Source organism: Acinonyx jubatus, chromosome F2 (assembly GCF_027475565.1).
Source record: "Acinonyx jubatus isolate Ajub_Pintada_27869175 chromosome F2, VMU_Ajub_asm_v1.0, whole genome shotgun sequence".
NCBI classification, from domain to species: Eukaryota; Metazoa; Chordata; class Mammalia; order Carnivora; family Felidae; genus Acinonyx; species Acinonyx jubatus.
Window position 1 is genome coordinate 76,028,123 of NC_069394.1, and position 25,824 is coordinate 76,053,946.

The following is a 25,824-nucleotide window of genomic DNA, read 5'->3' on the forward strand; positions in this document are numbered from 1 at the left end:
TGAGGTTTTCGCTGTGAAACTCCTAGGTTATCATGACAGTTTTATGGAAATTTTTGCTATTCATTTCCTTGTTCATCTCGTTTCTGTCCTCCCAGCTCAGTGAGACCATCTGATGGCTACAAGCATGTGTTTAAGGCTTTTGAGAGATACTACTTTAAAAAAAATTTTTTTTAGTGTTTATTCTTTTTAAAAAAATTTTTTAAATGTTTATTTATTTTTGAGAGAGGGAAAGACAGAGTGCAAGCTGGGGAGGGGCAGAGAAAGAGGGAGACACAGAATCTGGAGCAGGCTCCAGGCGCTGAGCTGCACAGAGTCCGACTCGGGGCTCGAACTCATGAACCATGAGATCATGACCTGAGCTGAAGTCGGACGCTCAATTGACTGAGCTATCCAGGCCCCCCTGAGAGATACTACTTTTAAGCAGACCTAACATAAACATGATTATTGTTGAAAAGTCCATGTATCAACTTTTACTTACAGCTATCCAATGCATTTGTTCATTTAAAAAAAATTTTTTTTTAATGTTTATTTATTTTTGAGACCAAGAGAGACACAGAGCATGAATGGGGGAGGGTCAGAGAGAGAGGGAGACACAGAATCTGTAGCAGGCTCCAGGCTCCGAGCGGTCAGCACAGAGCCGGATGTGGGGCTCAAACCCATGGACCATGAGATCATGACCTGAGCTGAAGTTGGAAGCTCAACCAACTGAGCCACCCAGGTGCCCCATTTGTTCATTTTTTTAAAAGATTTCTTTTATGTTTTATTTTTAAGTAATCTCTATACCCAACTAGTAAACCTAGGTAGAACTGAAGTTCTATGTTTGCCTTATATTTAATGTTGATAACTCTGAAGACATGAATGTTTTCATTAAACCAACCAAACTTAGACTAGCTTTTATATACCAAAGATGATCCCAGATCATGTGAACTTGAGAAACATTTGGGTTAGTGTCTATATTTCTGAGACGATACTTAATTTTTATGTAAATACTTAATTTATTTTTCTTTAAGCCAATTAAATAGAGTGTCTTTACCAATTAATTTTGCCAATACCATCTGGAGTAGAAAAATCACACATATAACACACACACATAGAGAGAGAGAGACATAAATAAACATATAGCAGATACTTTTTAAATTTTAGCTATGAGACAAGTCTAATAACACAAAACTCGCTAGTTTCCAAAGGAACTGTTGGATCCAAATTGTGTTTCTGGCAGTTGGAGTAAATCAAGATTACTTGCTCTGGTGACTAAAACTTCTTACTAGTGTTTGTGGAGAGGATTTATGATACTTCCAGTTGCTTTTTGTAAATAACTTTTTGAAGAGGCAATTTTTAATTCATTTAGTCTCTTAGAAGCTTCTGCATATCAATCAAAAGATGTATCCCATTATTTTGGGGAAGTGTCCTTTTTGTCTAGGGCACCTTGCAAATGGATAAGGTTATCTAGGTTAAAAGTTCCCTACTGTGGCCACTGTAATTCAAGATTATCTTTGGTAAGGTTCACCCACTCGTTCAGACAAACGTATGTTCTGGGATCGTAATTTTTCTACACGTTCTCAGCCAGAGTTCTAGATGGAGGAGCCCCAGACTCTTTGGGCTTGGAGGGACCCATTTTGTTTTACCTGTGGACCGAGTCTGGAAAGAGGAATGCTCAAATAAAGCTGGAGAGCTCACAGTGCAAAAGCAGCAGAGCTCAGATCTGGGGGGAACTTTCTGCACCCTCAAGCAAAGAAGTGGTCACGGTAGACTCTGCAGGTATCCGTGCCTGATTGCTCCCCGAGGGCCACCAAAGGTCTCCTTTGGGTCCTGTTTCTGACACCGGAACTCTAAAAAGACAAACGGAGGCATACTAACATTTTGAGGAGTTTATCTGAGTAGATGTGGATTCGAATCAGGGAGTGCCAAACCAAACGTGGTTAGGGGTGCCCGGGAACAGGGGTTGGGGGAAAGGCTTTCATAGAGCGGAGGCAGAGGCGAAGCAAGGGAATTATTTGCTTGGCCACGGCTTAAGCCGTGGCCTCATTTAAGAAAACCTAGTTGGCTGTTTTGATGCCTTGCTCTGAAATTTTGTTGCCTGGAAGGATACAAGTGCATTTATGGGAATTGACTCTGGCTTAGGTTTGGGTTTGCTCACGTAGGCTGCCGACGCATGATAGCCATCTGGGCCTAATGGCCTCCTTCAACAATGGCGTATTAAGGTTACAGACTGTGGAGGACCAACTGGCTGACACGCGCCCTCGAAACAAATCGGGGAGTCAGGCAGCAGTCCAGGCAACGCTTGGCCATGCTCTGTTTCCTACCCTTTGCTTCCTTCTAATTAGGATCTGTATTTCTAAGGGTAGCGACTCAATGGTGGTCCCTGGAAGACAGGCCCACCTCAAATCCGGGGAATCTGTGGATGTTTCCTTGTTCAGAAAAGGGTCTTTTGCAGATAAGTAATTAGGCGAAGGCTCTTGAGATGAGGAGATCATCTTCAGGTGGGCCCTAAATCCGATGACGGGGTCCCCACAAGGCACAGAGGTGGAAGCAGCAATGTGACCAGGGAGGTCGAGATTGGAACACTGCAGCCACCAGAAGCTGGAAGAGGCAGGGACTGGATTGTCCCCCCAGAGCCTCGGGAGGGAGCATAGTCCTGCTGACACCTTGATTTGAGACTTCTGGCCTTCAGAAAGGAGAAAGAGTACACTTCTGGAACTTCTGGGGTTTTTTAGCCTCCAAATTTGTGACAATTTGGTACAGTGGCCCGAGGAAACGAATACCGTCGGAAGGCCTTTTCTCAGTCCGAAGCCGTGTTTCTCAACTTTTTCCTTCATTTTTGCCCCATCCAAGAGAGAACAAAAATGAAGCTACAATTTAAAGTGAATTTAGTTTCTCCCTAACAAAAGAAGTTAAATACTAAGAAAATTTTGGTAGACAGGGTTGAGTCATTATGGGTCTCAGAACATTGGAATGTCCATGTGTTTTCTCAACCTCAAGGACCATTTTGCTACCTTGAAGACAATATTATGTCCCCAGTTGCCATTGAAAGTACAAGGTCTAAAAATATAGGAAATGACTAAAAAGGAGAAAATTACCGGGGAGGGAAGCATTGACACTGTAGACAGAAATCAGTGGAAATTTAGGCCGGCTAATCTTTTTTTTTCTTCCTTATTCATTTTGAGAGAGAGAGAGAGAGAGAGAGAGAACCTGTGCACACAAGTGGGGGAGGAGCAGAGAAAGAGAGAGAGAATCCCAAGCACACCCCACATTGACAGCACGGAGCCAATGGGGGGCTCAATCCCACGAACCCCATGAGATCAAGACCTGAGCTGAAGTCAAGAGTTGGACACCTAACCACGACTAATCTTTTGTTTTAAAAAAGGTATATTTGGAGAAAAAGCTATTAAAAAGTCAGTTTGTGACCTCTTGGTCAACTTCCAAAAGTTTCCTGAGAATAATAGTTACTAAAATGAACATTATATTGCAGGCAAACTTTGATAGCAGTGTAATAGAAGAATATAGAGAAATGTTTAAGTTTGGATTAAACAGTGACTGAATGATATAGTGTTATAGGTAGGTTCTGGACTGGGGCTTGATTGATGTTGGGGTGACTAGCGGAGGAGAGCCAAGAAGGCACTCCTGGTATAAGGAGAGAGGTGGAGCGAAGGAGAGGACACGAAACCTATCAGGTCTCTTAGGTTTGTGATAACAGTTGGACTTCCCAGAGGAAGTAATGATGTTGGGTCCACATTGCAGGGAGCATTGAATGCTAGACCAGGAAGTCTAGATTTTGTTACACGGGAAATAGGGAGGCAGTACATATTCTTCATCCATGTTTATGTCCGAATCTCTTCTTTTTATAAGGACACCAGTTATATTGGATTAGGGCCCACCCTAAGGACCTCATTTTAACTTAATCACCTCTTTAAAGACCCTACCTCCAAATACAGTCACATTCTGAGGTACTGGGGATTGGCACTTCGTCATCCGAATTTTGGGGGGAAAGACACAATTTGGCCCAGAGCAATAGTAACATAAATCAATTTTATGGCAGTGGCTTAACTTTTTACATCTGCGTTTTCAATGTATTTCCCCCAGGAATAAATACAAATTCAATCTTTTAATCTTTTGATTTTCTTCCTCTATCTGTACTCTTGACACATTGATATGAAACTTAGATATTTTCAGACTCAACATACAAGAAACTGATGATAGAATAAAATTGCTTACTCTCTCCTCTAAGCTTTACAATTAATAATTAATGAAATTAATGTTAATTAATTAATACATTAATACATAAATCATTACATAACAAAATATATATTTTATATATGTAATATTGTTATTACATAACAAAATAATACAATAATAAATAAGTTAAATAAATTAATAAAATTAGTGTTTTCAACTATTTGTAAAAACGTCAGCTTAATGTATCCTTTGTTTGTATGTGTTAATCAAAGATATTTTATTATAATGAAAATAACCTAAATTGAATTCCTTGATTTTGATCGAGTTTAATTTTTGGTTAATTCATTGACGTATGAAAATTACCCATGGAATTGTCATCTGTTCTGGTTTATGATTTTCTCTAGTCCGACCAAAAATATACGTACAGTATATGCTGCAGTTTGAATAATTTCTAGATCTACCAATGACATTCAATTCCTTTCTGTAGCATGACATTAAGCATTCATTTTTATGGTATCTTAAAGTATGATATTTAAAAACTATCTTGAAAATGAAGCCCTGGACCCCTTTTCACTATCAGACCTAATAGGATAATGAGATGTGTGTTGATGTGGGTCGGTGAAAGCCCTGTTTATCTGAGTGCCTCAGAAAAAAAAAAAATTCTGCATGAATAAAGTGAAAAATTTCTTGATTTCTCCACTTGGTTTACTTTGAAACCTGGCCAGTGAATAAATACATTCAATTGATGGTAGTGAGAAGTCATCCTTATGAAATTTTAGGGAGATTATAGTCCGGATATTAGCTCCTTGAGATATGCAAGAGAAGTTAAGGGGTGCCTGGGTGGCTCAGTTGGTTAAACATCTGACTTCAGCTCAGGTCACGATCTCACGGCTTGTGGGTTCGAGCCCCACGTCGGGCTCTGTGCTGACAGCTCAAAGCCTGGAGCCTGCTTCCGATTCTGTGTCTCCCTCTCTCTCTGCCCCTCCCCCGCTCATGCTCTGTCTGTCTCTCAAAAATAAATAGACATTAAAAAATTTTTTCTATCTATCTAATCTTAAATTCCACTATAGGTAACATACAGGGTTATATTAGTTTCAGGTGTGCTTAAAAGCAAGGCCCAAAAGGATTAAACTGTGGGTAATGTAAGTATGTTCTGGAACAAAACTCAAGAATAATGATAGAAATAAAAAAATACCCTGGCACCCAAGTAAGTAAAATCCACCAGTTCTGGCGTTTAATAAAAAATAACCAATACCTTGTAAATTGTAAGTGTGCACATTCTCTCTCTCCCTGCACCGTGTGTGGACACAGTGAGAAGGTGGGTACCTCCAAGCCAGAAGGAGACACCTCACCACTAACTGAATGGCCAGCACGTGTTCTGGAGGCTGGAAGTCCAAGAGAAATAAAGCCCTGTCGTTTAAGCCACTTGGTCTGTTGTATTTCATTGGCAACGTTAGCTGACAGAGTTTTCTTTCTTTTTTTTTTTTTTTGCTATTTAAAAAAATATTGCACGAAAAATCCTTGCACATTTATCTTTGCACGCTCATGCAGCAGACGTTCCCAGAAGTTTGATGGCTTGCTTATGGGGTGTGCACCCGTAACACTGGAGTAGATACTTACGCTATTCTTTCTGGCAGGGCCTCTTTGTGTTCAAATGCGCCACAATGATGTCCTTCTGTAATGGTAAGGCCATGTATTCCCGCCACAGCCTAGAATGTGCCTTCATATTTGGAACGACAGATCAATCAGATACAGATAGGCATTCTTCTGCTTTCTCCATAGGAGCACCACTGACATTTTTGGCTAGAAAATGCCTTGTGTGTGGTACCGTGCTGGTATCCCTCCCCAACATTCATCATCCGTAGTCCCTGGGCATCAAATGCCAGAAGAACTCCATCCCTAATCATCGCAGTAAGCCCAAAAGTCCCACAGAGTTTCAAAGGCCCCTGAGGGGGTTCCTTTCTCCACTCTCAGAAGCTCTGAAACATGTATCAAATTTAAAATATTATAATTAATGTTGTATGTAAGTGATGAATCACCGACTTGTACTCCTGAGACCAATATTGCACTACATGTTAACTAAAATTTAAATAAAAAATTTTTAAAAGTAAACAAAAAAATATTATAAAGAAATAGTTTTGGGACTTACAGCTTTGTTACCAACGAAATTTTTTACCAAGCTATTATTGTGGTTAGTATCTGCAATCTTTCTTTGATTCCAATTCCACAATTTTCTTAGTAAGCAAGTCTTTGATTAATTTCGGCTAGAAGCTCGCATATAAACGGACTCAATCTATAGCATCAAATTTATTAAAAGAAAATTTCAAGTAAGAAGAACAAACACAAGGAATATCCATGTACATTATTCAGATTGAAAAAGTTTAACACTTTGCAGTATTATGTAGAGTTTTTAAAAAAAACTTTAGGGGTGCCTAGGTGGCTTGGTCGGTTGAGTGTCTGACTCTTGATCTCGGCTCAGGCCATGATTTCATGGTGTGTGGGTTTGAGCCCTGTGTCTGGCTCTGTGCTGACAGCATGGAGCCTGCTTGGGATTCTCTCTCGCTTTCTCTGCCCCTCCCCTGCTCTCTCTCTCAAAATAAAATAAAACTTAAAAAAAATATTTTACTTTAGAAATACAACATAGATACGACGTAGGGCCCCTCTGAACATTTATACTAGTGTTTATCCTTTCCTCTGTGTTTGTGATAGAATAATGGCCCCCTAAAGATTCTACTTCCTAATCTCTGGAACCTGTCAATATGTTAGCTTACATGGCAAAAGGGAACCATGGTGACATATGTCATTAAAGTTAAGGACCTCGAGATGGGGAGAGTTGCTTGCATTAGCCAGGTGGGCCCAATCTAATCCCATGAACCTGGAAAACCAGAGAACCCCTATCAGCTGTGTTGACTGAGTCTCAGAAGGCGCTGTGACGTTGCTGACTTTGAAGGTGGAGGGAGGAGGACATGGGCCAAGAAATGCAGGCAGATTCTAGAAACTGGAGAACACCCGGAAATGGATTGAGACCCACGTCAGGCTTCTGACCTGGAGAACTGTAAAAGACTAAATTTGTGTTGGGGTAAGCCGGCAAACTTGTGATAATTTGTTAAAGCAGCAATAGAAAAATAATACATTATATCCTGTTACTAGGTGTTTATTCACAGTGCTTTAAAACTTGGCCGAAATTTAACATTTTTAGTAAAATGTCTTGGTTATACATCCCTCTGAGTGCTAATTACATATAACTGACTCTTTGCAGTACTGAGTAGTATTACTCATTATGTTAAGACAAACAGGGTAGTTGAGGCCTGGACTGGGGCAATCTTGCTCAAGTCAGGATTGTCAAATTTGCATTTTCAGTAAACACAAAGTTTTTAGTATAATTGCAAATACTACGTGAAATATTATTTGCTCAATCTGCAACCCGAAGGCAACGTAACTTTTGTGACCCACGTCTCAGCATCAGTTTCATATTTAAAATCCGAATAAGAATGCCTGCTTCCTGGAGCTGTTAAATCCACGTGGAAGTCCATCTATTTAAAAGCATTAAATGAAATATTTCAAAAGAACGGCGGTTGAGATTAAGTTTCGGCCTGATTCTCTGCCTTGGGCTGGGGCCTCGACCGCCCCCAAACGGGGCTCGGGGTTTCCGGGCGGTGATCCCCACGTGCCCACCTGCTCCCCTCTCTGGAGGGGCCAGCCTGGGCACAAGCTCTGCGTCCCTCCGGGGCCTGTGTCGCCGGTCGCGTGGACTCCGCCAGCCCACCTTGAGCGAGGCCCCCCCCTAAGCGCAGTGCGGCTCCCTGAGCTGTTTTGGATCCTCCGGGCTTCCGGCTTCCGCCTTCCGGGCTGTCACGTGCCTCCGCTCACGTGACCGGCCCTTCTGTCATTCCGCTGCCGCTCCGGCTTCTTTCCTACCTGGGCCGCCCCCAACGTCTCCTGGGTGCGGGGACGTCTGCCCTTGCCGGGGCCGCTCCGGCTGGAAACCCCGCTCGGCTCCGACTCGGCTGGCGCCCCCAGCCGGGCAGCGCCCCCGACGGCCCACACCGCCGCGTCCTCCTCCCTGCCGCCTTCGCGTGCGTTGTCGGGTCCCCTGGATTCGCGAAGTAAGCCCGCAGTCGCACCGTTTCGTCTCCCGCCCCGGCCGGAGGGAAGCGACCCCCGCGCTTTCCCCAGCTTCTCTGGCGCCTGCTGCTTTCTCGCCGCGCAGGCCCGTCCAGCCCTCTTGCGGCCCCGGGCTTCCAGATTTCTGTCCTTCCAGGCCTCAGCTGGGTTTACGGAACTGGAGCTCCTTCCCCGCGGGGGCAGGAATGGGGTTGGGGGGAGGACAGGTATACTGTATACTTTCCCCAGGATTGGGCCTCGGCCTCGGCCTGCTGCAGGTTCGAGTTGTTCGGGGACCCAGAGGGCCATCCGGAAGCACCTTCACCTACCCCGGGGGAGGCCGCTGCGCCTGAGTCCGCTCGGTGTTCAGGGTTCCAGCCTGACCCGGCCAGAGCCAGTTTTCCCTCCGCCCTACCTGTGTGTATTGCTTGGGTTGTTTAGGCAGCAAACCCTCAGATGTAGAGATTAAGTTCCAAACTGACTAAGGTCATTGGGATTGCAGAATAGAATTTTGGGTATGGTTTTAGCTGCTTTGTGGCCGTGGCAGCGAACGTCTGTTCTGTGAACCAAAACCTGTATATTTCGTATCGAGAGAAAATCAGGCCTGAGGATTTACGCGTAAATTTGGAAGTGAGAATTATGTGAAAGCTCATTATTGTAGGTTGTTGTCACCAGACCAGAATCCCATTGTTGCTTGTACCTAAATTGTAATTGGTATTTGTTCCAAAACTTCCTCCCGAAATTGATTTTGAAAATACTCTGAACTTTGGTGGAAGAAAGAAAATTACATTCCCACTTTAGGGTTTTTAGTTTGAATGAGTAATTTTAGAAGGCACTTGTAGTAGTTTTGTTTTTTTTTTTTAAATAACGGTGCTTCAAAATGATGGTTAGTAAATGTAAAAGTAAATGGTCTTCTCTCTACCGTACAGGTTCTTATTTTTTTCCGTGTCAGGGAAACTTGTTCCCAGTTGTGTACATTTAATCTGTATGCCTATTTTATTGAAGCCAGACTTCTGATGTTAGTTTGAAGAACTTAAAAGAGTTACTTTGAAAAACCTTACTGCAAGATTAGTGCCAGTCATCAAAAAACTTTTCCTGGAAAAGTAAAAATCTTTAGAGAACACTTTTATGGAGCAGGGCATAATTAGGCAAATTTTGAAATCTAATGATTTTCATACTTAGGACATCTAATATAGTTAATGTTTGAGTTGAATGGGGAGAATAAGGCGATAACGATGATGTTAATAACAATAATAGTGATAGCAGTAGTTGTTAAAAAATGGTAACACCTAGTATTCTCATGTTACTTTGCCTCAAAATTGCAGATCTGTTGAAAAAACATCCAAGATCATAACATTTAGATGACCAAAATGGATATCCGAGGTGCCGTAGATGCTGCGGTTCCGACGAACATTCTTGCTGCCAAGGCTGCGGAGGTTCGGGCAAACAAAGTGAACTGGCAGTCCTACCTTCAGTAAGTACCGATTTGCTGTGAATCAGGGATAAGCATGTGCTTTGGCATCGGACTTCTTCGTGATCATGCCTCAATGAGAGACATGATGGAAAAATACTACCAGACATGGAAGAAAACACTTCCTCCTTAGAAGCCTTACCTGCCGTAGGGAGACAGGATAGTATGGTGGAAGGAGCTAGAGGCTCTAGCAGGGGAGCAGAGCCCCTCAGAGCCCTTTTGATCTTCCATGTCTGGAAAGTTGTACCTTTTGAATGAGCGGGAGAGGTGGGAGGCGCGTTCATGGGATTTGGAGGGGGGGAAGGGGATAGCGGGCAAAGCCTGCCAGACTGGCTCGTTGTGCCTGGGTGATCAACGTGGGGAAGCCGGTGTTGCAGCGCAGCTCATACAACTAGTAAAAGGTGTAGATGTTTGAATTCCAAGACCTGGGTTTGAAGTCTGGTTCTTCTACTAGTTTGGTAATCTTAGGGGAATCGTTTAACTTCTTTGCGGTTCATTGAAGTAAAATGAAATGGGGAATACGGATCTCGCAGAGTTGTTGCTGAAATAGTATATTTAAAGGATTTGCACAGTTGAATATATGCAATAGTATGTTGAATGCACTCTCCATAAATTTTAGTTCTTTTCCCTTCTTTCTTTTTTTAAAAATTAATTAAATTGTTTTTGATTTACACTCAAATTAGCATCCAAATATAGTGCCTCAATGATTTCAGGAGTAGATTCCTTAATGCCCCTTACCTATTTAGCCCATCCCCCCCCCCTCCACCCCTCCAGTACCCTCTGTTTTCCATATTTAAGAGTCTCTTATGTTTTGTCCCCCCTCCCTGTTTTTATATTATTTTTGCTTCCCTTCCCCTTGTGTTCATCTGTGTCTTAAAGTCCTCATATGAGTGAAGTCATGTGATATTTGTCTTTCTGTGACTAATTTCGCTTAGCGTAATACTCTCTAGTTCCATCCACTTCCCTTCTTTCTTATATGTATTAAGATTTAGCATGCTGGTGTTCCGTATTTATCTGTAAAGTGAGGGTTCGTTTCTTCTTGACCATATTTTATCATATTGACTTCATATCTGTTTTGGTATATTTATAACAGTGATTTATTAAGGAAATTCAGTTCAGATTTTCAGATACATTTTGAAAAACAAATCGAGGAATCTTTAGATTTATATTTAGGAGTCTGCTGTAAGAGGGACATACGGCATACAACGATGATGCACTTATTTCGGTTTAGTCACTCATCAAACATTTATTGTCCACCTTTCAAGTTTGAGACCTATTTCGAGGCTTTGAGGCTTCAAAAAGATAAACTTATAGTCTGGTAGGGAAGTCAGTTATAGAAACAGATCATTTGGTATGTTAACTGAGAGAGTAGAAAGGTGCACCGGGAATGATGGGTGCACAGAAAAAGGACAGCTAATCCTCCCTCCAGGAAGCTTTTCTGGAGGGAATGTTCAAATGTAGGGAATTAAAAGCAGCGTGCTGGGTGGGGAATAATACACGTTTTGGAGGCAGGCAGTGGGGTGGGCTGAGGCCGGAGAGGCAGCCGGGAGCCAATTGTGGAGGCTCCCCAAGGAGCACAGTTTTAAAATCCCTGTTGTAGGAGTTGGGAATGACCGATGTTTGTAAGTGGGAGTTGGATGTCAGGTTGCCTTTTGATTGGATTGTTCTACTGACAAAACGTAGAGGGTGGGTTTGTGGAAACAAACCTAGAGCTATGATGAGGCTGTAGCCGTATCCAGGCTGTTGGGATGGATAGGATTGGATAGATTTGAGAAAGTCTTGGCGATCGATTTAATCTACGAGGGTGAAAAAGAATCTAGGATGATTCTGGATTCCCACTTTAAGGGACTAGATTCTTGTGGGGCAGGAGGAGGAGGGACTTTCTGATATTCTCTCTGTTCATCTATATCTTTATAATTTAAATTTAATTTAAATCCCCTGTGAAATTAGGATTTTGAGCTGTTTCCTAGTTATAGTCCAGAGTGTGTTTGGACTAGAGAACAAGGGGTTTCATGTTTATAAAGCTTGTCCCTGTTTATAACCTAAATAGAATGGTATTATTATTAATCAGAAAGCACTGGCTGACTGGCAGAGGTTCCCTAGCATTGGTATCTGGAACATTTTTAGTTCTAGGGGGATATTTAATTGCTTTCTCTCTGTTCCTCCTTTTCAAAGGCCTCTGTACTGCTAAATTGTAGTCTCTCATTCTTTTTTCTGTCCTGTATTCTGCTGTCCGTCTCATGTGTTTCTTTTATAAAACCCTTCTACTTTGTACGTCTGTGCACAAATGTTCACCAAGTGTTAACTGTGTGCCTGCTGTTGAGCCCCACCGCCCTGAGACATACACTTCCGTCTGCAAGTTCCTCCCTAGATCACGTGGCTCATTAACTCCCTTCAAGTGGGTGTCTGCCCGGGTGGCCTCAGAAAGGACTTCACTGTAATCGACCCAAAAGCTATCCTTTCCTCTGTTGTCACTTTCTAGCTCCTTACCCAGCTAAAGTTTTTTTCATAGCATTTAGTGTCCTGGCATTGTGTGCGTGCGTGTGTGTGTGTGTGTGTTAAAAAATTACTTATTTTTGTGTTTGTGTGTTTTTTGTTTTCCCCACTGCAGCCCAGGCTCAAAGAGGGATGTTTAATTCACTGCTGTGTCACCTGTTCTCACAGGTGCCTGACACACAGTAGGCTGCCTGTTGATCTTGGCTGGTTACATCATGAGTGAGCAGAGTAAATGTTGGGCAGTGGTGGAGACAAGTGTTTGGGAAAGGAGTACCTTACTTGGCTAAGTCACATACTGTTTCATGTTACTTTCATGGCAGCACTGACCTAAGGTTTTCTATCCTTGTCTTATGGAAGAGTAGATAGCCATTCAGATAGGTTAAATAACATGTACATACTGATGTAGGTTTTAACTAGTTGATTAAAATGATTTTTCTTTCTTTCTTGTTTTTTGTTTTTGTTTTTTTTGTTTTTTTTTTTTAGACAAAGAGAGTGTGAGCAGGGGAGAGGGGCATAGGGAGAGAGAGGGAGAGAGAGAGAATCTTAAGCAGACTCTGCACTCAGCGAGGAGCCCAGTGTAGGGCTCCATCCCCCGACCCTGGGATCTTGACCTGAGATGAAATCGAGTTGGGTGCTCAACTGAACAAGCCACCCAGGTGCCCCTAAAATGATTTTTCTTGAATGCCTCTACCTTGGTGCCAGGTAGAACTGCCATTCAAGTTCGCAGTGACTGATATGAAGGAGTAAATGTGGTCAGATGTGTGCTTGAGAAAGCTGGCTGGCACTAGTAAGAGGGGTGTGGAGGAGGGGTGGATTGGAAGCAGGGAAACCTTTGGTGGGTTGTTACCTTAAGGCTGAGCTATTCCAGAGGCAGAGAAGTTGAGAGGAGAGCCGTATTAGGTGGGAGGATCGTTAGGATTGGTGCCTGAGTGGTTGTAGGTCATTAGAAAAGAGACCCCCCCGTTCCTAACTTGCTAGGTTATGGGACTGTCAAAAGAAGATTCAGAGACAAAAGAATTTAAGCAAGAAAAGAAAAAGGTTACTTACAAAAAAGGAAAGAAATTCAGACCTCGGAAGAACTGGCTTACTGCAGAAAACCACAATTATTTAAGTGGAAAAGAAAGCTGTGAAATGATAAGGTCACCAAAGGTAACCTTCATTGTACAGTTTTGTCTTGGTAGAACACCACAACTTTTTCTCATGATTATCCTGTATACAAAGGTTATAATATGCTTTAATTCATTAGCATGGCAAAATCTGGGGGTGAAACTGTTCTAGCTGGGAAGTTCAGGCTTATGAAAAAGACTGTATGTATTTTGGGGCCAGAACTGGACCTTGTTATCTTGGTCTACCCCAGGGTACGGAGTGCCTTTTTTCCTGCCTGGTGTATGAAGTGCTTAGCCACAGGGGAAACAGGGCAAAGTGTCTTTTTTTTTTTTTTTTTTTTTAAATTTCATTATCCCATTAGCCAGGCTGGGATGGAATGTGGGTAGGGATATGTGTTAGTGACCTCTGCTGTGCCCCTCAGTGTCTAGGGTGCTTGTGTGCTTGCTCTGTGGGAGGAGAGGTCCCCATGTGTAAGCGGGGACTGTGGGAGGTCGGCCTGGGCCGCAGCTCAGAGTGGCGCAGCTCAGACTGGGCCTGAACTCAGCAGCACGGAGGGTAGCAGGGAGCACTCAGGGAGGATTCAGGGAGTGCAAATGAAGACAGCCCTCCACAGAGCCTGAAGCACAGGGTAGGAGACAAGGAATCTGTGAAGAGCACTAATGAGAAGTGGCCTGAGAAGGGCAAGAAGAATCTGGAAGCTCAGGACGAGAGGGTCAAGAAATGGCCACATTGCCACCTGCCTCAGAGATCTGGAAAGATAAGGACTGGAAATTCCCCTTTGGGTTGGTAAGGAAAGGATTGTTGGAAAAATCCAGCAGGTGAGAATAGTTCACACACACACACACACACACACACACACACACAAAGAGCATATGCGAAAACAAAGTTACAGTGCTTGCAACTGAAGAACTGAAGGGCAGTAGATTCCAAAGTCCAGAAGCAAGTGAAAAGTATATAAAATAGTGTTTAGTAATAGTGTATATAAAACCGAGAAGGGATAAAGTAAAACGCTGAGATTTTGAATACTCAAAAGTCGAGATCTTCTTTGGAGGAGGGAGGGGTGTCAGGAAGTATGAAAGTTCAGCTCCCTTGTCTCGGGGAGGGCCCGGCTCTGAGGACCTCACCTTCCCAGACTCCCCTGTGTGCTCAGAAACCTGTTCTCTTCAGGACTTTGTCTGAGTCTGGGCTGGGCTCCTAACCTTTCGAATCCTGTGCCCCCCTGCCCCATCCCTGGTCTCCCCTGGGAGCGCTGCCTCCATTAATCTCCTGCACCCCAATCTCCGTGTCGAGACCTGCCACCAGGAAGCTCGCCCAAGACTTCTGAAAAAGCACTCCCATTTCTGTAACTGTGCATATGGTGAAACCTGCCTCAAATTCAGTGTTCCTTGGTTGGCCTTTTGTGGAACAGTAGCCTCTCAACATACTCCGGGGCAGGGGGTGGGGAAGGGCGGTTTTTTAAACCACTCAGTTAAAAGACATCTATTGATGCTATTTGAACGGCAAAGCATATTACATTTTTTTATTTTAAACTTGCATTTCTGTCGTGCTTACGTACGTCAGGTGGTGCTTCTTGCTTTCATAACCGCTCAGTGGAGTCGGGCAGGTACCATTATAATGGCCATTTTATCGGTGTGGCAAACATTGGTCAGAGGGATAGCGACCTGCCGAAGTTTCACAACTGCAGTTGGAACTCTTCCTCAGACTGGCACAAATTCCACACTTTCCCCACCAGACTGATGGTCCGACAAGGTCGGTGTGTGTCCTGAAGTGCCCAGTGTCAGAGACTAACAAGGATGTTTTGCTGACAGATCTTTTCACAAGGAAGGGTCAGACACGGGTTTGCTGTGGCACGTTTGTGTCATTGATGAGTGTGTCTGTGGCGAGGCTGGGTTGGAAGGGAAGGTGACGATGGTTCCGTGGTGATGATACTGAGTGTATCTCAGTATGACTCTCTTGACTGGAATCTCACTGAAGGAAAGAAATTGGGAGAGAAAAGGAAGATTCCAAGGACTGAGCTTGGAGAGAAGTCTTGCGCTGCGAGGAGCCACTGAGGAAGGAACCCCTGAAAGAAGTGGGAGGAAAACCGGATAGTGTGGGGTGATTGCTGTTAGGACAGCGTGTCAGGAGGGAGAGGTTATTTTTTGAGAGAGGGGGAGGAGCTCATTTTTCCGAGTCTGGAGGGAACATGAGAAAATGCCGGAGGCAGTGATCGTAGAAGTTTGTGTAAAGTGGCTTTGGTCTTGATGGAGTGGAAAGCCGAGTGAATTGTGTGGCTGGGAGGGGGGTAGGGTGAGACTTCGGACGGTGCTAAGAGGCGTCAGTTATTCATTGCTTCCTACGGGCCAGGCGCCGCTCTAACCACCTTATGTGGGTTATTTAATTTCATCCTCAGATCAACCCCTACTGGCAATGTGGACGTTGTTTCCATTTTGCAAATGAACTCACTCAGGTCCAGAGAGGTTGCATGTTCCATACCTGGTGGAGCTAAGCTTGCACCCGGGTCTGTGTGATGCGGGGGCCTGTGCGCCGACCCCGGTGGTTAACCACCGAGGAGAGAGGAGAAAGATGGGGAATTCCTGTGTCCCTTCGTCACAGTGTCAACTCAACTCTTATTGAAAAAAACCAACTTCCTCTTGGGGCGCCTGGGTGGCTCAGTCAGTTGAGCGTCTGACTTCGGCTCAGGTCATGATCTCACGGTCCGTGAGTTCGAGGCCCGTGTTGGGCACTGTGCTGACAGCTCAGAGCCTGGAGCCTGTTTCAGATTCTGTGTCTCCCTCTCTCTGACCCTACCCCGTTCATGCTCTGTCTCTGTCTCAAAACCAACTTCCTCTTACTTTCTAGGGGGCAGATGATTTCTGCTGAAGACTGTGAATTCATTCAAAGGTTTGAGATGAAAAGAAGTCTTGAAGAGAAGCAAGAGGTGCTCCAAACTGAAGGCAGTCAGGTGATGGATATGAACATATTACGAACACCTTCCTGTGTCACTGAAAATTCGAGAACAAAATTTTAATGACTTGGTGATATTTTCTTGTAGGTGTGCGTCATGATTTATCTAAAAATCCTTTTTTATTGGAAGACGTTTAAATACTTTCCAAATCCTCTTTTTTGGAAGACATTTAAATACTTTCCAGTTTTGTTTGTTCATTTTGGGAAAATGTTATGTTGGGTGTGTTTATTCAGTTTATTCCTCCACCCTTTTTTATATGTTTTTCATGGCACTTTCCTTATGGTTCCAGACATAGGGTTTTTCTTTTTAATTTTTCTTTAAATTTAGTTAACATACAGTGCAATATTGGCTTCAGGAGTAGAATTCAGTGATTCCTCACTTACGTACAACACCCAGTGCTCATCCCAACGAGTGCCCTTTTTAATACCCAACACCCGGGGCGCCTGGGTGGCTCCTTCGGTTAAGCGTCCGACTTCAGCTCAGGGTCACGATCTCATGATCCGTGAGTTCGAGCCCTGCATCGGGCTTTGTGCTGACAGCTCGGAGCCTGGAGCCTGCTTCAGATTCTGTGTCTCCCTCTCTCTCTGACCCTCCTCCATTCATGCTTTCTCTCTGTCTCAAAAATAAATAAACATTAAAAAAAAATTTTTAATACCCATCTAGCCCATTTCCTACCCACCTCCCACCGTTAACCCTCGGGTCTCTATTGTTAACAGTCTCTTGTGGTTTGTTTTCCCCCTCTTCTCTTTTTTTCCCTTTTTCCCGTGTGTTCATTAATTTCACATATGACTGAAATCGTATGGTATTTGTCTTTCTTTGATTGACTTATTTCATTCAGCATAATACATTCTAGGTCATCCACATAATTGCAAATGGCAAGATTTCATTCTTTTTTGATGGCTGAGTAAAATTCCATTGTGTGTGTGTGTATATATCACATCTTTCTTATCCATTCATCAGTGGATGGACATTAGGGCCGTCTCCATAATTTGGCTGTTGTCAGTAGTGCTGCTGTAAACATTAGGGTGTGTGTACCCCTTTGAATCTGTGTTTTGTATCCTTTGGGTAAATGCCTAATAGTGCAATTGTTGGATCGTAGGGTAATTCTATTTTTAGTTTCTTTTTCTTTTTAAAAAAAATTTTTTTTTAACGTTTATTTATTTTTGAGACAGAGAGAGACAGAGCATGAATGGGGGAGGGTCAGAGAGAGGGAGACACAGAATCTGAAACAGGCTCCAGGCTCCGAGCTCTCAGCACAGAGCCCGACACGGGGCTCGAGCTCACGGAGTGCAAGATCATGACCTGAGCCAAAGTTGGCCGCTTAACTGACTGAGCCACGCAGGCGCCCCTCTTTTTCTTTTTTTTAAAGTTTATTGTGAGAGAGAGAGAGAGAGAGCAAGCGCGCGCTCGCGCACACACACACACGTGTGTGCGTGCGAGCGGGGGAGGAGCAGAGAGAGAGAATCCCAAGCAGGCTCTGTGCCCTGAGGTGGTGTCTCATTGTGTTTTGATTTGTATTTCCCTGATGATGAGTGATGTGGAGCATCTTTTCATGTGTATGTTGGCCATCTGGATGTCTTTGGAAAAGTGTTCACGTCCTCTGCCCATTTCTTGACTGGGTTGTTTGTTTTTTGGGTGTTGAGTTTGATAAGTGGATAGATACTGGATACTAACCCTTTATCTGATATGTCATTTGCAAATGTCTTCTCCCATTCTGTCAGTTGCCTTTTAGTTTTGCTGATTGTTTCCTTTGCTGTGCAGAGTTTTTTATCTTGATGAAGTCTTAACAGTTCATGTTTGCTTTTGTTTTCCTTGCCTTTGGTGATGTGTCTAGTAAGAAGTTGCTGTGGCTGAGGTCAAAGAGGTTGCTGCCTGTTTTCTAGGATTTTGATGGTTTCCTGTCTCACATTTAGGTCTTGCATCCATTCTGAATTTCTTTTTCTGTATGGTATAAGCAAATGGTCCACGTTCATTCTCCATGATGCTGGCCAGTTTTCCCAACACCATTTGTTGAAGAGACTGTCTTCTTTCCACTGGATATTCTTTTTCTCACTTTGTCAAAGATGAATTGACCACATAGTTGTGGGTCCATTTCTGGGTTTTCTATTCTGTTCTGTTGATCTACGTGTCTGTTTTTGTGCCGGTACCATACTGTCCTGGTGACAACAGCTATCTAATGTAGCTTGAAATCCAGAATTGTGATGCCTCCAGTTTTGTTTTTCTTCTTCAGGATTGCTTTGGCTACTCGGGGTCTTTTGTAGTTCCATACAAATTTTATGATTGATTGTTCTAGCTCTGCGAAGAATGCCGGTCATATTTTAATAGGGATTACATTTAAATGTGTAAATTGCTTTGGGTAGGATAAACATTTTAACAATATTTGTTTTTCCAATCCATGAGCATATGGAATGCTTCTCCATGTCTTTGTGTCCTTTTCAATATCTTTCAGAAGTCTTCTATAGTTTTCAGAGTATGGATTTTTCACCCCTTTAGTTAGGTTTATTCCTACATATCTTATTATTTTTGGTGCAGTTGTAAATGGGATCATCAGGGATATTGGCCTATAATTCTCCTTTTTAGTGGGGTCTTTGTCTGGTTTTGGAATCAAGGTAATGCTGGCTTCATAGAATGGGTTTGAAGTTTTCCTTCTATTTGTTTTTTGGAGTGGTTTGAGAAAAATAAGTATTAACTCTCCTTTAAATGTCTGATTGAATTCCCCTGGAAAGCCATCTGGCCCAGGAATCTTGCTTGTTGGGAGATTTTTAGTTACTGATTCAATTTCTTGCTGGTTATGGGTCTGTTCAAACTTTCTATTTCTTCCTGTTTCAGTTTTGGTAGTTTGTGAGTTTCTAGGAATTTGTCCATTTCTTCCAGATTGCCTAGTTTGTCGGCACATAATTTTTCATAGTATTGTCTTATAATTGTTTGTATTTCTGTGGTGGTGTTTGTGATCTCTCCTCTTTGATTTCATGATTTTATCTATTTGGGGTCTTTTTTTTTTTTTGATAAGTCTGGCTAGGGGTTTATCAATTTTGTTTATTCTTTCAAGGAACTAGCTCTTAGTTTCATTGATCTTTTGTACTGGTTTTATTTTTGTTTCTATATCATTTATTTCTACTCTGATCCTTGTAAATTACCCTTCTTCTGCTGGTTTTAAGCTTTATTTGCTGTTCCTTTTCTAGCTCCTTTGGGTGTAAGGTTAGGTTGTGTATTCTGCTTCCTGAGATAGGCCTGAATTGCAGTATACTTTCCTCTGAGGACTGCCTTTGCTGCATTCTAAAGGGTTGGGAGTGTTGTTTTCATTTCCATTGGCTTCCATGTATATTTTAATTTCTTCTTTAATTTGCTGGTTAACCCATTCATTTTTTAGTAGGATGTCTTTAGCCTCCATCTATTTGAGGGCTTTCCAGATTTTTCTTGTGGTTGATTTCAGATAGTGTTGTGATCTGAAAATATGCATGGTATGAGCTCAATCTTTTTGTGCTGTTGAGGGCTGATTTGTGGCCCAGTATGTGATCTATTCTCAAGAATGTTCCAGGAGTGCCTGGGTGGCTCAGTTGGTTAAGTATGTGACTTCAGCTTGGGTCATGATCTCATGGTTCATGAGTTTGAGCCCTGCATCAGGCTCTGTGATGACAGCTCAGAGCCTGGAGCCTGCTTCAGATTCTGTGTTTCCCTCTCTCTCTGTTTCTCCCTCGCTCATGCTCTGTCTCCCTCTCAAAGATAAATAAATATTTTTTAAAAATTAAAAAAAAAAAGAATGTTCCATATGTACTTGGGAAGAATGTGTATTCTGTCGCTATAGGATGAAATGTTTTGAATATACCTGTTAAGTCCATCCGGTCCAGTGTGTCATTCAAAGCCATTGTTTCCTTGTCAGTTTTTCTGCGTAGATGATCTGCCCATTGCTGTAAGCAGGGTGTTAAAGTCCCCTGCTATTATTGTATTATTAATAATGAGTTTGTTTATGTTTGTGATTAATTGATTTGTATATTTGGGTGCCCTCAAGTTGGGGGGCAAAAAATATTTACAATTGTTTGATCTTCTTGATGGATAGACCCCTTAATTACGATATAACGCCCTTCTTCATCTCTTGTTCCAGTCTTTATTTTGAAGTTTAGTTTGTCTGATACAAGTATGGCTAATCCGGCTTTCCTTTGATGTCCATTAGCATGATGGATGGTTCTCTGTCCCTTTACTTTCAATCTGTAGGAGTCTTTAGGTCTAAAATGAGTGTCTTGTAGGCAGCATATAGAGGGGTCTTTTTTTTTTATCCATTCTGATACCATAGGTGTTTTGATTGGAGCAGTTAGTTTATTAAAATTCAGAGTAATTATTGAAAAATATGAACTTAGAGCCATTGTGTTGCCTGTAGAGTTGGTGTTTTTTGGTGATGTTCTCTGTTCATTTCTAGTCTTTGTTGCTTTTGGTCTGTTTTGTTTTGTTTTGTTTTTTCTCTATTCAAAGAGTCCCCCTTAGAATTTCTTGCAGGGCTGGTTTAGTGGTCACAGACTTCTTTAGTTTTTCTTTGGCTGAGAAACTCTTTATTTCTCCTTCTATTCTGAATGACAGCCTCGCTGGGTTAAGGATTCTTGGCTGCATGTTTTTCCCATTCAGCACGTTGAATATATCCTGCCACTCTTTTCTGACCACGCTTCTGTGGACAGGTTTGCTGCAAACCTGATCTGTCTTCCCTGTAGGTTAAGGACTTTTTTCTCTTGCTGCATTGAGGATTCTGTGTATTTTGTGAATTTGATATGTCTTGGCTATGGTCTACTTGTTGAATTTAATTGGGAGTTCTCTGTGCTTCTTGGATTTTGATGTCTGTGTCCTTCCCCAGATTAGGGAAGTTTTGCTCACATAAACATTCCCCCCCCCCCCTTTTCTCTCTCTTCATCTTCTGAGACTTCTGTGATACAAATGTTATTCTTCTTTAATAAGTCACTGAGTTCTCTAAGTCTTGTATCGTGATCTTTGGCCTCTGTATCCCTCCTCTCTTCAGCTTCACTATTTTCCATAATTTTGTCTTCTGTATCACTCATCTGCTGCTCTGCCTTGTCCATCCTTGCCGTCAGGGCATCCATTCGAGATTGCATCTCTGTTATAGCATTTTTAATTTTAGCCTGACTAGATTTTAGTTCTTTCCTCTGTAGAAAGGGATTCTCTGGTGTCTTCTATTTTTTTTCAACCCCAGCTAGTATTCTTACAATTGTGGCTTTATTTTTAGTTTATTTTTATTTTTTGAAAGAGGGGGTGCAAGTGAGTGAGGGAGGGCGGGAGAGAGAGAGAGAGAGACAGAGAGAGAGACAGAGAGAGAGAGAAGCAGGGCTCATCCAAAGTGGGGCTTGAGCTTATCTGATTCAGGACTAGAACTCAGGAATTGTGAGATCATGACCTGAGCCAGTCAGATGCTTAACCGACTGAGGCACCCAGGCTCCCATAATTGTGGTTTTAAATTCTATTTCAGACTTTGCATTTCTGAAACATTTTTTAGAATAGATTCCTAGAAGGGCAATTAAGTTTCAAAGTAAGTATTATTTTTAAAGTTGCTTAACTGTTGTTTTTTTTTTTTTTAGAAAAAATTTTCCACTTTGTATTCTTACTAGAATATAATGCAATTCTGCTGTCCGTCAGATTTTCTGATATTGGGTGGGGGGGCTACTGATGACTGAAGGAGCTTATACACAACTCAGCCCGATTCTCACAACAATCCTGGGAAATCTGTGAGGAGACATACTGATGGCTACGTTTTTTGTTGAATTCCAGAGATTGTCACACAGTTGGTAAGATGTAGGATGGGGACAGGTCATAGCCTTCTGATTCTAATCCCTAGTACTCTTGTCGCTGGAGTCTTCTGCTTCCCAGTAAATGCAAAAACAAAACAAAAATAAAAGCCAAAATCAATGATAATTTTTGGTTGTCTTCATAGCTTCATGTTTATGTTATCATGGGCAATCAAGAGTTATCGTTGCTAGGTCTATTTAAAAGTAGTAAACGTTTGGAAATTTATCACTAAAAATGATCACAAGTCTGATGCAAGTCATAGTATGTTCCTCCCCTACTTCATCACGATATTTGTAAAGCATGTGCATTTTCTATAATTGAAATCTTTTAGTTAATAGCATTTGTGTTATAATTTGTGCAAGAGAAATATTTTACTGAAATTCCATTAAAATGCCGTGTTTGTAGTTGAAAATGAGAGTTCACATTACTTTCATTTTTTTTCCAGTGTGCTAAAACATTTATAAATTTGATGACTCACATCTCCAAAGAACAGACAGTTCAGTATATACTAACTATGGTGGATGATATGCTGCAGGTAGGTATATTCTTTATTTAATCCATTTGGTGACTTCGTTGTTTTATATCCTGCGCGGTAACAACATTTTTGTACGGTTTCACTTATACCGTGGATTTCTTCTGAGTTGGAATTGCTAGTAGTGTTAAAGATGGGAATGCCTCCACACAGGCTCTTTTTGTTGTTTTTCAGGATGTCCAGTAATTAATTTGTATTTTTTTCATAATACCTCGGAATTCTTTGTTCAACACCAGTGATATTGGGTAAATCAATTGAGGCTCTCTGGGTGCTCTGTGTCCTTCCAGGCAATGTGACTTCTTCTCTTTCAGTCATTCAGCAGATTTCGGTGCCCCTGCCGTCCTCCAGGCCAGTGCCAAGCGCTAGGGGTTCAGTGCTGAATGTAGGCAAGGTGCTTCCTCTCAAAGATCCTGTCTCTTTGGAGAACATTTTGCTTATCATCTGAGACTTTTCCAGTTGCATAAAGTTCCTATTTACTGTTTTACTGTCCCCGAACACAGAGGGGCCTCCCTTATTCATAGTTTTGTATGTTCCACCAGAGTATAGTCTAGATTGAAATTGTTGGTGTACAGAGCAGTTCTTTTCGAGAAAGGCCACCTGGGCCGCTAAATCCAGTGCCTGACCACTTCTTCGGGACTTGAGGAACGGTGGCAGTGTGGTTGCTTGTGTGGAGCATTGTTCTGTCAGTTTACAAAGAAACACTTAACTGATGGCCTGCTATGTGCCAGGCGCTGTACGAATTGTTAGTGAAGGTACAAAAGTTAAGAAGAATGGTGTTGTCTACCTAGGACCCTCATTTATAGGAATGTAGTGATTTTATAATGCGGGTAAGGATCCGTGTCCAGTCTGGGCTGATGCAGGCCTGTCTGAGAATGACTTCGGTCTCTCTCAGCGCTTTTTTCTTCCATAAAGTTAAGAAAAATGAGGAATGATGTGGTCTGCCTTGGTTATCCTGCTTACAAGATAGGATTGCACCTAGAATGAGCAGGCTTGAGTTCGTGTGCAGACTTTGCTTTTATTTATATGTGTATACGTATATACAACACACACATGCGTGCACACACAGATATCCTCTTTTATACATATATCTGTAAATTAGAAACCAGGAGTTCACACTATCTCCAGTTTGATTTCAGCTCAACACCAGAGTTCATTCGAGTCTGCCCTTCCCATGTTCGTAACTTTCTTCTGTGACAGTGAGATCGTGATCCCTTCTTATCCTTTGTGTATTTACTTGTCTGTTCCGCCCTATAGCACAAGGAAAGGAGTTTCAGAATTGCTGACCCATACAACTGTGAAAAATGAGCCCTTTAACTAGAGTTCAGTATTTGTTTGCAGTACTTTTTCTTTAAGCCGAGAATATGTAGTCAGAGTATTGTATTCAGAATAGTTATATTATTTTTCTTGAAATACAGTTAGAGTCACTTGTGTTTTTGGGTATTCTACTTATCTTTTTCTCGTTCTTGTTGATTTTTATTATTTTTGATTATGTAAAACACCAACATGCTTCCAGAAGTCAAAACTATATAGAAAAGATACAATCAGAGAAATGTCACCAAACCCTAGCTCCCCATCCCTGCATTCCCACCTATCTCTTGTTAGGTAACCAGTATCATAGATTTCTGGTTTTATCCTTCCTGGTTCTTTTCTCCTCCTGCAGAAATAGTCAGATACATGTAATACGGTTTTTTTCCTTCTCTTTCTTTTTTTTTTTTTTTCAAATGTTTATTTTCAAGAGGCAGAGCATGAGCAGCGGAGGGGCAGAGAGAGAGAGGGAGACACAGCATCCGAAGCAGGCTCCAGGCTCCGAGCTGTCTGCACAGAGCCCGCGCGGGGCTCAAACCCAAGAACTGTTAAGGTCGTGGCCTGAGCAGAATTCGGACGCTTAATGACTGAGCCACCCAGGCGCCCCATATTTGTGTCTCTTTCTTACAGAAAACATGTAGTAAATATAATCTCTTGCATTTTGCTCGTCTCACCTAACAGAATATGCCAGAAATCATTCCATGTCAGTTCATAGATATTTCCCATATTCTCTTTTGATAGCAACAGAGTACTGTTTTGTTTTGTTTTTCTTTTAAGATTTTATTTTTAAGTAATCCCCACACCCAGGGTGTGGGGCTCAAATTTCCAACCCCAAGACCAAGCGTCACATGCTGACGGCCAGCCAGGTGCCCTGCAACGAAGGACTCTTTTAGTGGATGTACTGTGGTTTACTTAATAGTCTCTGATGTGACGGACATTGAGGTTGGCTCATGTACATATTTATTTTGGTTTAATAAAGTTTTTATTATTTTTTTCATTTTTATTTTTTTTAAGAAAGAGAGGGCAAGTGAGCAGGGGAGGGGGCAGAGGGAGAGAAAGATAATCCCAAGCAGACTCCAGTCTCAGTGTGGAGCCCGATGCACAGCTTGATCCCACATCCCTGGGATGGTGACCTGAGCCAAACTCGAGAATCAGATGCTCAACTGACCGAGCCACTCAGGCGCCCCTAAAGTTTTACTTTTCAAAATGTCCATTGGTTTGGGCCTCCTCATGAATCTTCACCAGCAGCTGGGACATCCCTGACTTTGGTGTTTCTGGTGTAAATTACTTGGGCTCTGTTTTGAAACCAGTTAAGAAGTCCTCTATAAGGAGCCCTTGAAGGACTTCCCTGGCCAGGGAACCACGACTTTCAGTCTCAGCTAACAACTAGGGTTTATAACCTTTATAGTTGGGAAGTTGTTTGGGGTCTGTCATGTGTCAAACGAGACAAGGTTGTTGGGCATGTCCCAAACTTTGCCTTTGGACCACGTCTTTTTGGCTTTGCCTTCAGGTTTGTTCACTGGGTCTTTGTCTTTCTTGGCCAACTTTATGGTATCTTCTTCTTCTCATTGTCCTTGGGTGGTACCACAGAGCTGGGGGGAGCACCCTTGCTAAGATGTTGGACGAAAAGTGGTTCCAACGTTTTGTAATTAGAAATAATGAGGCCCAGAATAACCTTGTGCAAATGTATTTTCAGATGGTCAGGAATGTACCTCATGGTAAATGGCTAGAAATAGGATTGCTGGGTAGAAGAGAATTACATACGTAGTTTTGTTAAGATATTGCCGTATAATTCCATTTTGCAGTCCCACCTACGTACGGGAACACCTGTGTCTCTACAGCCTTGCCGACAGAGGGCATAGTCAGACTTTCACATTTTTGCCAGTCAGGATGGATCTAAAGTTG

The 25,824-nt window shown here is 42.3% G+C and overlaps 1 protein-coding gene and 1 pseudogene across 3 annotated transcripts in view; one reads left to right on the top strand and one right to left on the bottom strand.

The window, feature by feature from the left end:
- The first annotated feature begins 8,139 nt into the window (after nucleotides 1–8,139).
- Nucleotides 8,140–25,824, top strand: part of ATP6V1H (ATPase H+ transporting V1 subunit H) — a 106,989-nt gene continuing 89,304 nt past the window's right edge. For all 3 annotated transcript variants that reach the window (XM_015071282.3, XM_027042862.2, XM_027042861.2), the window contains exons 1-4: nucleotides 8,140–8,279; nucleotides 9,603–9,751; nucleotides 16,193–16,295; nucleotides 22,528–22,617. In XM_015071282.3, the coding sequence (XP_014926768.2) occupies nucleotides 9,639–9,751; nucleotides 16,193–16,295; nucleotides 22,528–22,617 (306 nt within the window). In that variant the 5' untranslated portion in view covers nucleotides 8,140–8,279; nucleotides 9,603–9,638. The remainder of the gene's footprint in view (nucleotides 8,280–9,602; nucleotides 9,752–16,192; nucleotides 16,296–22,527; nucleotides 22,618–25,824) is intronic.
- On the bottom strand, nucleotides 25,148–25,779 carry LOC106974059 (40S ribosomal protein S25-like; annotated as a pseudogene).